The sequence below is a fragment of the Seriola dumerili genome, unplaced genomic scaffold (genome assembly GCF_002260705.1).
Source record: "Seriola dumerili isolate Sdu_G_001 unplaced genomic scaffold, Sdu_1.0 BDQW01000449.1, whole genome shotgun sequence".
Classification (NCBI taxonomy): Eukaryota; Metazoa; Chordata; class Actinopteri; order Carangiformes; family Carangidae; genus Seriola; species Seriola dumerili.
This window is the reverse complement of record NW_019174704.1, coordinates 6,855,230-6,869,258: the sequence shown is the minus strand read 5'-3', so window position 1 is coordinate 6,869,258 and position 14,029 is coordinate 6,855,230. Positions and strand designations below refer to the sequence as shown.

Below are 14,029 nucleotides of genomic sequence, written 5' to 3'. Positions count from 1 at the left end.
GACTCATAGATTGGTGTTGGACTCTCGACGTCTGGTGTAAATTGCCTATGTGGGTTTGACAGGCTTTTAATATGCTCAGGTGACGACAGGCATCATCACACAGGTGGCACAGTGGTGACGCAATGGGCATAATGGCCTTTGTTGTGAGGTTAGTGGCTCTTGGCTTTGGGATTTTATCAAAAAAGGCAGCAAGTGAAAAATGCATTGATCAATCACTGACTATTACAAAACACAGACAGACCCTTGATAAATTTAGTTTTATACATTTTTGTCACCATGATATGAAGTTGAGGTGACAACACTAAGTATGGAGTGGTCGGACATTTCCTCTGCCATTTTGTTTGCTGCCTCATAGCTTCACTGCACCTAATAACAAAGAATTTAATGTTGCAAAAATTATTTTTGAAAACAATTTGAAACTGTCTCATCTTAATTCAAATAAAATGTACAGACAGTGATCTCTCTTTTTTGATAGCATTTAACTTTTGAATTATAATTAAACTTAACATTTAATGACACTGACGTGCAGAGTGCGCACAATAAACTTGGATTTGTGTGATAAAATGTAATTAAAAGGGTACTCCACTGATTTTGCATTGGTCCTCTGGAACATTGTCTGTCTCATGATGGACAGTTAAAAAAAAATATAGATCAAAATTCATGCATCAGAACCAGAGATTCATTTTTAGATATTTTAGTCTTGAGCCCCAACCAGTTTATCAGATTTTACGCAGTTCTCTCTGGATTCACAAAAGGCTTTCAACAACTTTTTCCACAAGACCCCTAAAAAGTTTGTTGTGCAAAATTGGTGGAGTTGTCCTTTTCTTATGTTGTCTTATTTTCATGCAGCAGAAATTCCTACAGTGGGTTGCAGTCTATAAAACAGAAGAGTAGTTCTGATTGATTCCTCTATAAGCACCTTAATGTATGAAAGTGCTTTTTCATTTCATGCCAAGAGCCATTGAAGATGTGAACCTCACAACTCTTTAGTTTTAGGGAAGATTTGTGTCAGATTTGACAGCAGAATTCATGTAACCTGGCTCTGAACAGCCAAGACGCACAAAGTTTCTCATCGGAAAGAAAGACACACTGCTGAGTTGTAGGTGGAGCGCTGAAGGTGTAGATGACATTTCTTTTTTATAAGCAATACAAGCATTTGAACAAATCAAAACCATGGCTGTCCATCTCAGTGTGACTTGCAGGAAGTGATTGGTCAGTGGCCTTTGGCAAGCTGAATGTTGGCTGGTTTGTGTGTCGCTTGTTACAGAAATTGTTCTGTACTTTTTGTTTGTAATCACAAGAAATACTACTTCTCTGTGTCAGTTTAACACAGTCACCTGTTGGGATGCTTGTTCTTGTTTTGCTGTAGTGAAATCCCAGAAACTGCCTTTATGAACTTTTACGTATTGATAAATGGATGATAGCTAATATTCTGATGAGGCACTCCTCTCTAATAGCTTATACTTCTAATCAATAGCGTATGAATGGAATAGCAGCTGTAGCTGGGAGCGAGGCAGATCAGACTTGGGGAGCTCAAAAATGACGTGGATCTTTGGACAGAACTACAATATCTATTATTCTTTTTCAATAACTTTTTTTTTTAAAGACGGTAAACATCTTTGCAATGTTTTAGTGTGTGCGCGCGCGTCTGTGTTACTTGTGAGAGGTTAACTCCAGATTGTATTTCATAGACTGATAAACTTTAAACTTTCAAAGGATTGTGTTGAATGAATTCATGTCTTAATACAGAATTGTTTGAAAAATAAAATACCTTGATCTCATTTTGGTCTGTATTAGTCTTGCTTAATTCATTTTGTATTGTGAAAAATATCCATCACACAATAGCTGAAGTACATTTCTTTGGGTCATTATTACCAGGGGACTAAACATGATTCCAGAATAATGATTTATACACTTTCTTTAACACTATAGTGGTGACCAGAGTGAAATATTCATTAGTGTTCAACCACATGATGGTGCTGAAATCTGCTTACAGATATGACACTACTGCTTTACATGAGGTGACACTGTACACTTTACATTAGGCACAGAATTTACAGAGTCACACTATTATATGGATTAAATTAACTAGCTAAAAGATAGAGAAAATATTAATGGATAAAGCTTTCATCCTCGTTTTGAGAACCAGAGATGCTGACTGAGCTGCAGCACCCCCTGGTGGGTGAGGGCAAAAACACTTCAGTCCTCCAAATTAAAATTAAAAAAGCTTCCAGAATTTTACATTGCAGTTTCATTTCTATCAACAGAAATAGGTGAATTACTCTTGACTAAACTATTAGTCTGTTAACCATGAGTAATGATTTGAAAAGATATTAAATAACATTGCTGTGACCTGAACACAGATGATTTGTCCTTTTTCTGCATGTTGAGTAGCACAGAACTACTGATTCATAACATTAGAGAAAAAAATTCATTAGTCAAATGTTCAGCTATCACTCATTACCGATTGAGTATTTTTCATGGTTTTCTGTGAGGAACCACAACTATTGCTTTGCCAGAAGAGAGAGGCAACTTTAAACTTCTGTTTTTTGTTGTAGCTATTATATTGGTTTTACTATATAGGTTTAAATAGGATATTTTTTTTTACATTACTTACGGACAAACTGTTTATTTTCTGTATTTAATGTGGGTCATTTTGTGGCACTATTTACCAGGACATACTATTACTAATGATAGGCTTTAACAAGAAAAGTTTATGTTAATTCTTAAAGAATTTAACATGTAACTTTGAAAAGGCAAATCGATCCCTGAACAGAATTTCACTTGTGGAGATTCTTTAAAGCAACCCCTGACTGTAAAATAAGAATAAAAAACTAGAATTTGTGGTAAAATGTGACAAGGCTATTGAGAAACTGCTCCAATGTTATTTTAACAGCATGTCATTGTATGTGTTGTTCTTCAGTACTGGAACAGTTATACATCAACTGCACCTGAATACCAATCATTTTCCACTGAGTTCATCACTTTTCAAATCCAGAACATTTTCTTAGAAACAGTGCTTTAAAAAAGAAACCACAATAACTGGCAGGAGAGGCTATTATTTATTAATATTATGTACAATTATACCATCGTAATGTCCAGATAATACAATGACAAAGTCAAAGTCTGAATACTGGCTCCTGCTTTATTAAGATGTGTCTTATAATGGTTTTCTTTTTCACCCACCTTCTGAATCACGGATATTTTTGAGTTAATTTAACTGTTATCAATATTCTCTATTAATAATCCTTAAAGTGTATCTGAGGCACACAGGGAGAACATGAATAAAAGAAGTGTTAAAAATAAAATCAAACTTCAGAACAGATGTACTGTATGTGGGGGTACATTTCTATAAAAACTGTGACTACATGATGTTTTGAGCCAGATGAAATTTGTCTTGGACTCGATCACCGATCCATACTGTCTGTCAGTGATTTATTCATTTATTTTTTCAGTGTTAATGGACTCGCGTGATTCTCATCCACGACTGTTTTTCCTTCACATTACCATTGCTGAGATACGAGTGGTACAGAGACAAAAATAGTACAGAAAAACTTGTCTGAAGTGCATTTTTGACTTCAATGTAAACAAAGACAGAATTGTCCAATTACTTCTTCTCCCGTTTAACTCGAGGAGCAGTGTCTCTCAGGATGTGTGTGTGCTGTGTGTGTGTGTGTGTGTGTGTGTGTGTGTGTGTGTGTGTGTGTGTGTGTGTGTGTGTGTGTGTGTGTGTGTGTGTGTGTGTGTGTGTGTGTGTGTGAGAGAGAGAGAGAGAGAGAGAGACTGTGTTTTAGATGTGTTAAAAGGCTTCAGGTCATTGTGGCATTTGTGTTTTTATTTGGGCAGCTGAGGATTCAACTGTATTTGGTCACATTTTGACATTTTACAGATTTTATATATATGTGTGTGTGTGTGTGTGTGTGTGTGTGTGTGGTACTGTAGCCTTGCTGCTGTGTATTTAAATCAGCTGTAGGTAGTGTATGTATGTGTTCAGGTCTTGTGTCATCTTGTCCTGCATAAAGTGTGTGTGTGTGTGTGTGTGTGTGTGTGTAAACTCATACCTAAGTCATATATATTATGTACAGTACAACATTGCAGTTTGTCTGTTGAATCTTACATACAGTGTGAATACAGAGTGCAAACTGTGTCCCAGCGGTGTCTGTCTGTTGGACGTGTGTTTGCTGTTTATACGCATGGCTCAGTTCCAGATCTTAAGGAAGCTGTCCCAGGACCCGGTGCACACCGCCATGCCGTCATCCGTCACACCCAGACAGCTCACACGATTGTCATGGCCAGCAAGGACTCCTGCAGGAGGGATGAGGACAAACAAAAGAAGACTTGTTGCTGTGAAATGTTTTGCTCTGCAGACTGTTCTGAGACTTCTTAAAAACCACACAGAACACAGCAAGCCAGTGTTTGTTTGTGCTTTAACTTGCACCACAGGGTGGGTGGTTTAACCAATGATGTACATTTTGTACAAAATCAGGCTGTGAACATGGGAAATGGACTGAAAGAGGAATGTGTGAAATCACTGGTAAGTCTGGCATGGAGCTCTATTTCCCCAGAAATAATCATATGTAAACTTAGATCAAATGGTTTAATGTAGAGCTGCAACTAATAATTCTTCTTCTTCTAATCTGCCAATATTTTTAAAGTAATCATTTCAGTCTAGAAAATGGCAGAAAACAGTGAAAAAAACATTGACTGTTGTTTTGTCCAACCAGCAGTCCAAAACCCAAAGACATTCAGTTTACAATGATATAAATCAGTGAAAAGCAGCAAATGTAAGCTAGAGCTAGTATGTGTTTGGTATTTTTGCTTGAAAAATAATTTAAGCCATGAATCAATTGCAAAAAATAGCTGCTCATTATTATTTTTCTACCGATCAATTAATTAACAAATAGCTGCAGCTTGTTGTACCACTTTGGAAGCACAGCATTATGTTTGTTAGCTTTGGTCTTAGTCAAGAAGAATGTTTTCTTTTCATTTCCACCGCAGGCATTTTAGCAAGGTATCACAGTCAGCTGCATTACCCTGAAATTCCTTTCAAAACAAAAGCACACACTGTAACTTCACTTTGAGTCTGAATTGCATATTAAAATAAAGCATGATTTCTTGTTTAAAATATGGACTGCCCTTTGTGTCAAAAAAAAAGCTTAAGTGTCTGTTTTTTCAAATCCTCCTTAACTTTACTGAAGTTCAGGTAAGAGTCAGTTTTACACTTTTTTGCAGTGATACATGCTGGTGTCATTTTGCATCGTGTAAGTAACCCTTATATAGTTAGGAGTTTTAAATGCTGTTAGTGTATAGAGACAGAAATATAGCAAGCTAAATTTTTAGGGTTGGAGGCAACAAAAACTACAAAAATATTAAAAGACCCCTGATGTCTCAGTGAAGTAGCTTCATAATGAATAATCTCCTCTTTCAGCTTCAAGATGAAGCTTTTTCAGCCTACCCTGTGACATCACACAAAACAGCTGTTTTTTCTGGCCCGTTCCACCCACCTGCTCTGTCCCCCTTCATGGCATCCCAGATGTTACAGTTAAAGTCATCGTAACCAGCCAGCAGCAAACGGCCGGAGCGTGAGAAAGCCACGGAGGTGATACCACAGATGATGTTGTCATGGCAGTAGAGGCTGAGCTCCTGGTCGGCACGCAGGTCAAACAGCCTGCAGGTAGCGTCGTCAGAGCCTGTGGCGAAGGCGCTGCCGTTGGGAAAGAACTGAGGAGAAGAACAGGAAGTGAGATGATTCCTTAAAAATACAGCTATAACAAGATAGTAGTGTAGTAGATTGTAGTGTCGGATGTATCTTGAAGTATATGAGACCTTGACTCTTGGATTGAATCTGATCAGGCTAAAAGATGATCACCTGTTTCATGTTTTAATACTGAACCTGTCCACCTGTCAAACAAGCAGATAACCTGTGTGGTGCATCAGTCCAGACTTGCACTGGAGATTGTCTCCTAATGGTCAGGATGTTCAGATATGGTGTTAATTGATAATCTTGTTAATCCTCTAGCATGCTCCCAGTTTAAATCCCTCCCAAAGCTGGAGACAAGGCAGTGTGTGATGTCACAGAGTCAAATCCTGGAGCTGCTCTGTTGATAGCATATTAGACAAAACACAGGAGGGATCCACTGCTACTTTACACCACAGCTGGGCTGATATTAAATGCCAGTTATTTGATGTTAACATTTCTCATAGATATCTGTTAATAGACATAATAGGCTCATTTGATACATTTTTTTGTTCTATTTTGTTTTATCTCTGGGTTCAAGTTTACATTCAGATTCATTATTGGAATTGTGTACCATGTCCTGATATTGTTTTTATTAATTGATTATTATTGTGTTACTTATTCATTTAGCATATTTCTTTTAGACTTATGAGAAACAGATTAAATAAAGCAATAAGATCCATCCAAAAGACAATATGCAGCTGTTTCCACAATAACTTTTACCACGTGAACTTTGTGTTAAGCTGTCTGAGAACAGATCCCAGATTAAAAAAAAAAAAAACATCTGAATAAAGAGCAGTATGAGTACAGACAGATTTGGTTACAAGGCCACTCGTGCCCCGAGCACACTCACACAGATGGCATTGATGTCCGACTCGTGGCCTGTGAAGGTCTGCCGGCACATGCTGTCCCTGATGTCCCACAGTTTGACCGAGGCGTCGCAGGCTCCTGACACAAAGGTGCGGAGGTCGGGCGACAGGGACAGGCTCATGACGTCACCGCTGTGGCCCGAGAAAACCGTGGTCTGCTGACTTGTCTCAATGTCCCACAGTGCACTGGGGTAGAGAGTGCAGAGTTTAGACGCCTATCGGCTCAGGAAAGCTTGTTTGCACGGCACATCTGTGTGTTGATTTGAGTCACTCACCATGTGGTGTCTCCTGAACTCGTGATGATTTGATTGTCATCAATGAAACGGCAACATGAGAGGTAACCTGAGAGAACAGTAAGAACAGATGCTTGGATGAGTTACTGTTGTGAAACTGAAGGTGATATGTACATTTAGATGTCTTGTCGAGTGGCATTATGGGAGTCTACTTTAATACCCTACGCATAAGAAACTTTATATTGAATGTACAAAATATTAGGACAAGGGTGAAATGCCATTTCCTGCATGTAAATACATTTATATCAATCTAGTAAATAACAAATTATGATGTGATAATTGTTTTTTACAAAAACAGATTACAAAGGTTATGTGAATTGTTAACTCTCTAAATCTACTTCAAATCATTTATTTTCCTTGACATTTTCATCTTCACTACAAAGATCACTGTCCTTTAAAGTCCTTTCTTTGACTGATGGTCGATTCCAGCATGTTTTTAGGAGAATATTCACAGTTCAGAAATTATTTTTGAATCCCTTTCAGGCTGCATTCGGCCCCAGTAAAGCGTCATATAGCCACCAATAAAGCAGGCAGGATGTGTGCAGCCTGAGAGGCAAAATTAAGGCAAAACAAGTAAAGCAAAGCACTCGTTTCAAATAAAGCTGATTGCTGTGAAGATGGCTGATAAAAAAAAGAAGACTTCTATTAACTCAGAGCTTCCCTAATCTGGATTTTAACATCTGAATAGTAAGAAGACACTGTTTATGGGGATTTTAGTATGAAAATCTAACTAAAGCAGTTAAAGTGAGGGGGACATGTCCTCGCCACCCTCAGTGGAAATTAAAGCATTAGATGCACCTTGATATTAAGTTACAGTCCTTGGTGAATTATAAATGTAGTGTATTTGTGCCCATTTGCAGACAAAAATGTAATTCATTTAGTCTAATTTCATGGATTTCCAATTAATTTGTCCTAATCAATATAAACTCTAGACCCAAACACAACAATATTACATATCATGATACTGCCAAGAAAGAAAACAGAAATGGTGTTCAATCTAATAATGTACAGCAGCACAGTAGCTACAGTGTCTCAGTCTCACAGACTCTCAGTAATGTCTCAGCTCATTAAGACTGTGTTGCCCTGCAATTAATTAACCATGTAAATGAAATCTTTATTGTTTAGGGGTTTGGGACTGGAGCTTTCCCACGAGGCAGGGGACTGCTGTGCAAAATGTCTCATCACTTTGACTCACAGAAGAGTCGAGCACAAACAGAGGCGGTTGAGAATGCGATGTTTTCTCACCTGTATGGCCAGGTAGCTCCCTGCTGACTCTGACATTGCCCTCACGCGTCTTCAAGCAATAGATGGAGCAGATGTTGTCGAGGCCTCCACAGGCCACGTAGTTCCCAGAGGGGGCGTAAGCACAGGTCATCACCCAGGAGGAGCGAAGAGGGATGGCATGGATCTAGGACAGGAAAGGTATTTGGAAGCAACAAACATATAACTTCTGGGGTAGAAGAAACCCCAGGGCCAGTATTAAAACTGAAAGGAAGCTGTTATGAGTCAACCACACTCCTACAAGACAAAGACCTAATGCCACTTGCACTCCCAGTTTGGACAGAGGCCAAGTGTGACTATTTATCCAGCTGATGGCCTGATGAGGAGAATGATTCAGCTGACTTTACCTTGTTAGTGGTGTAGCTGTCCCAGATGATCAGTTTTCCATCTTGAGAGGCACTAACCAGAAGCCTGCAGACAAACATTCAAACATTTCAAACCTTTTCTGTTGCCACTTTTGCATAACTAGTGTTGGACCTTCATTGGGCTTAGTGTTCATTTTCAGAAAAATCTTTATTTGAAACAAACCTCCGCGGTGGCTGATTTACTCAATATACAGGAAGGAAAATCTGAGAACCTATTTCAGAATGCGTGCACATGTGCTCCAATCCTGTTAAAAGGGACACACTGGGAGATGACACAATAACTGAGTTCAAAGTGGAGATAGTCAAGTTGGACTCTGTCGGCTCGTTGGTCACTTGCTTTAATAACATACAGAACATAACTCTCATAGATGCAATGATGTACATTTCTCAGTTTGCTAAATCTGTGCTTTAGTTCACTTTGCGGTGCATTAGATCAATCTGAGTTTAAATTCTGAAGGCGCAGTTTTGGCACTTAGGCACAGCAGTGCTTTGAGCTAACGTCAGCATGCTAACATGCTCACAATGACAATGCTGACATTTGCTGATGTCAAGAAGCTATATAATGTTTACCATGTTCATCTTTGTGTAGTGTGTTAGCATGCTCACATTTGCTAATTAGCACTCTCAATTAGCATTGATGGTGGTGCTAGAAGAAAAATTAAGTTACACCAATTCATCCTGAGGGGGGACATGAGGTCAATCTGTCTTGAGGTAGCTTTTGGGACATTTTAAAACCTCATGATGGCACAAGAGGAAGAGTGGGGAAATCACTAAAGCCATTTGGATACATTGTCTGGGAACCATGAATGTTCATGAAAAAATTAAAAATTAAAAAAAAAAATAAAAAAACATAAAAACATTGACCTGCTGATGGTAATACAGTGAAATTCAGAGGATCATCAAAGCCATTATAATTCATCCTGTGGGCACTACGAAGTTCTGTTCTACATTTCCTGGCAATCCATCTAATAGTTCAAATATTTCAGCCTGGACCAAAGTGATGGACAGACCCACCAACCCTGCTACAGAGCTGAACCCCCAAAAAACACAGAATAATTGCGTCATGACATTTGATGTTGTCATTTTCAGTTTTTCTCAAATTGTCTAGACAACAGAAAGTTATGTCATACATGACAAGACAGACACAGTTACGGCCAGTTAGTTAGGACCACCACATATCACAACAGCTAGTTAGCCTGTTTGGTCACTTTAATAAACATTACATGTTTGTTTGTTTATTTTTGAAAAGGTTTTGATGGAGATGTTTTACTCTGAACCAAATGTAGATTCAACCAACATCACAGTGGAGTGTTACTGTCCAGTGCTATATAGATTTTTATAGGATGTAGCCAGAAATAATTAAATATATAATTATTATTTCTCCTTTTGAGAGTGGATGACATAACATTGGTTTTACATTTTACACACCATACTCAAATGTAATGCATTATCTCATCTACAGGTGTTACGATAGGGAGCCAAAGAATCAATTGGCCAGTTCAGAATGACCATTTTTCTACTCATCCACTTCTGTGGAAACTGTAATGGTACATTTAAATGATACACAACAACAGTAAAGTAAAAGGCAATCAAAGGCATTAAGTCAACACCATTAAGTGTTTGGTAAAGTATAGACTCACCTTGAGTCTGAACCCCAGTGCATGGCGTAGATCTTGGCAAGGTGGCCCCGGAGGGTGCGTCTCGTTCGCATCTGAATCCGCCCCACAGGATCCAGACCAGCAGTTATCTAGGTTGGTGAGGAGAGGTGCATCAAAGAATTAGGTGTAGTAACATTCACCCTTTTTATTGGTAACTATGTGTATGATGGAAGATTTTACAGTGACGTTTCTTGAGAAACAAATAACTGTCATGTATTTAAAACTTGTCAAGATTCTCACATGGGCTTGTTACCATGTTTCCGTATTCATGGCCAGTAATAATAACTAGCATCAAATCCCCAAAAAGATTTATAGACATTTATTATAGTTGCGTATTTTACCATGAGTGGCACTTACCTGTGTCAGGGTTGAATCTCCACATGCTTTCCTGGCATCCTGTTGGACATGGAATCATAGGATGAGAAAAGAGACATAACACAACAGGCAAATATGTCGGTATTATCATGCCAAAGATGAAAATGTAACTACAAAAACATTTGACATACTCTTATCTGGTTCCTAAGCTGCTCGGCCTCCTGACGAAGCTGCTCCAGCTCACTCATTTTGGATTTGTCCAAGCCGTCACCTGTTGGTTTCAAATATCAGACCATGATTTACATAAGTATCATCTTAGAATGAAAGAGCAAATGACTGCTGATATATATTGTTTGTCCCACTGGGACTGGCATAGTTTCATGCTTTTATAATCCAATAATCCAGGGGCCCACTTTCATCAAAAATAATAATCAATTAAGTCAAATAATTTACTTAAAATACCATTTGTCCCTGATTTGTAAGAAGAAATAATTAAATAAAAACACACAATTTAATCTCTAAGGTTTACTTAACCCACACAGTGAGAAAAACCTTGTAATCTGTTTATGGCTGTGCAACCATGCCTGGTTTAACTGAGGAGAATAATCTGTAATGACTAAGCTGCTATCGAGCAGCCAGCATCGCTACCAGGCAGCAGATACTGAGTGAACACTCCCTTTAAAGCAGAGGGAACCTGTTACACTGCGTACATACAGGCTGTGTATTAAGTCAGAATTTGTGCTAATGCTGGACACAGCCATCTTTATGACTCCCCTTATCATCTGAGGCAATGTGGTTCCTAAAATTCACCATAATAGGTCAAATTGACCAAAAAGGAGATGGTAGGAGATGGTAGGAGATGTATCCTTTAGCTACGGGCCAACTGGGGTCACACACACACACACACACTCGACATCACATCATGCTTTCAGTGGGAAGCAGCATTTCCTGTTCCTGATAGGAGCACAGTTACACATTCAAACAGCTTCCCAGGCAGGGAGCCTGTATTTGCATTTGTGAAGCAATTCAAATTCACGATAACACTCTACAGCAAACATGCATACAGCACACACTGCAAGGAAGAGCAATTAGCTACAGTAGGTCACTGTTCCCTGGAGGGACCTGCGACCAGATGGATCACACAGCAATAATGGAAGCCAAAAGGGGTGCATCATGGGTCTCAGTCTCCTGGAACAGCTGCTCATTTAGCCAATGAGGAGAAGAAAAGCTGGGTGTGTGTGTGTGTGTGTAGTGCGTGTGTTGTGTGTGTGATGTGTGTGGGGGTGGGGGGTGGGGGGTGGGGTGGGGGAGTGGGGGGTTATGCATCAAGAGATCATCATGGATGGCTCCAGCCAGATGCTCGGGTGCATGTTTTTGTTGCCTGTGAGCATCGACTGGAGGACGAGCCGATTTGTGCTGAAGCCATGCCAATGGACAGGGAGTAGAGCAGTGTGAAAAAAGACAAACACATCATACAGATTCCACCTGCACTGATGCATGGCCTAGTAGCAGACAAGAGGCTGCCTCCTACATGATGCTGCTGATGAGGAGGATGAGGGTTAAGTAGAGTAGAATAAAGCATGTTCTCACTGCCTTAACATTTGAGGGCATTTACTGGCCTTTGAGAGCATGTTTTATAACACAAGGAGACAGAAATTCAAAGAGAGGAAGTGTGACTGGCCCCACCCCTTGAGATGCACATCTGATGTGTAACTACACCAACATGGCATGGTTATATCTGCAACTGGAGGAGTGTGCAGAGCCTACTCAGCCACTGCATCTTTCACAGAGTAAAACTGTGTGGCTCAGGTTTACACATGCAGGCCTGGGGATGAAAGCCGCAGTAAAGAGAAAGAGGCCAGATACTGTATGTACTTCATGAGCTTCATTATTTCTCTGTCTGCAGCGTTTAGAGATTCCTGGAGCATTCAAATAGGAAGACAGGCCCCATGAACGCAAGCTACATCACATATTGATCAGCACAGTGATGAAGGCCTTGGCCACATCTTGTTTCAGATACTGAGCTCCTAAAATGCGGATGTAGCTAAATGAATTTAGTCGAAATGATGCCATGAAGAGGCACATCATCACTAAGCCATCTTACACTCAATAGGCTGGCCTACAGCTGCTGTCACAGTGTTTGATAATGGGTGGCTACCTGTTAATTCTCCCGATGATTTTTGCTGCTATTTTTTTTCTGCCGTAAAAAAAAAAAAAAAAAAAAAGAAAAGAAAAACTGAAAGCAACGACCCCAAAAATCCCGCGGATGATCGGGCTATACGTCTTTTTCACTCATTAAAAAAAAAATTAGCTGCAAAGGAGATCCACTTAGAGCTCCGTGTATCACGATGGGGCTGTTTCCAAATCCTTCAGCAAAACGGCAAACGGAGGAGGGCAACACACATTTCCATTTCTCTGCTTTAGTGGAGCTCCTGAAAAAGATGAAATCTGCTGCTGCTGCTGCTGCTGCCGTTTCCTCTCCGAAAAATGCTTCGGCCTTATTCACGCCCGACAAATTAACAAATACATCTCTGTCCGATCCGGCGTAAACAAACACAATAATTAGCTGCAGCTCAGTCCCCGGCCCGCATCAAGGATTGTCCATTAAATACTATTCAGTCCGTTTTACTCCGACTCTGCTTTTCGTGACGTTATCCTCGTTTCCTTCCTCTCTTTGGTTTCCTCCTCCCTCTGCCGACACTTCATCAGGGCGGCCGCCTCCGACTCAACTATGAATTACTGAGTAAAATCTGCAAAGTGCCTCATGTAGAAAAAACAATGAGATCAAATAGCTGCAAGAAATCAACCCATCGGCAGATCGACTGTGCGGATTTTCTTCCAGTATGAGGAGAGGCGGCCCTGTCGATCAGTTATCCACACGGTTCCTGTTTTTTTCTGAATATCATCATTCAGAAACAGGCTGCCAGATCACGCGGTGAGCGTTTGCAGAAGGATCCTCAAATCCGGGCATGAACCATATGTTTCAACCACACCCATTTCTGAAATACTATTAAACCCCATGACCCCCCTCTGATCAGACCACTCTGCAGGTTTGACATCATTTCCACATGCAACAAGTTTATCTGTTCAGAGGGGAAAGAAATATGAAGACTGAGTTAACAGATCCTCCAGGTTGCTCAATGCAGGGACTATGAGTGGTCCCTGAAAATTGCAGAGTGGAAAGCATGAAAATGTTTTGAACATAAACTCCTTCCACTGTAAATTGGAAATTTATCAAATTTACAGAATATAGGCCTATTGCATGTATTTTCTGTGATTTCTGAGGTCAATGCAAACACAGACAGCTTCCTCATCGGGAAATCAGAACACTAACAGTTGAACTGGCTCCATCAGAGGACATATTGGAGATCTGCTGAGACTTATTTGTCAGTGAGTCATTGGGATTTTCTATGGGATGTTTAAAATAACTTAGATGTGATTCAGACATTCTCCCAGTTTTCCATTAAAATCACAGGTGTCGCAATAGTGTCCTGATTTATTCCATTAGTGT

The 14,029-nt window shown here is 39.8% G+C and overlaps 1 protein-coding gene across 1 annotated transcript; it reads right to left on the bottom strand.

Annotated features, from left to right (window-relative positions):
* Positions 1-3,779: 3,779 nt before the first annotated feature.
* On the bottom strand, positions 3,780-12,730 carry LOC111234326 (guanine nucleotide-binding protein G(I)/G(S)/G(T) subunit beta-2). The gene is made up of 10 exons (XM_022762340.1): positions 12,677-12,730; positions 10,710-10,789; positions 10,561-10,599; positions 10,186-10,292; positions 8,528-8,591; positions 8,145-8,307; positions 6,882-6,948; positions 6,591-6,792; positions 5,505-5,721; positions 3,780-4,305 (listed from the first exon to the last, which is right to left on the bottom strand). The coding sequence occupies exons 2-10, from the start codon at positions 10,764-10,766 to the stop codon at positions 4,199-4,201; spliced, it is 1,023 nt and encodes a 340-aa protein (XP_022618061.1). The 5' UTR covers positions 10,767-10,789; positions 12,677-12,730; the 3' UTR covers positions 3,780-4,198.
* Positions 12,731-14,029: the final 1,299 nt, after the last annotated feature.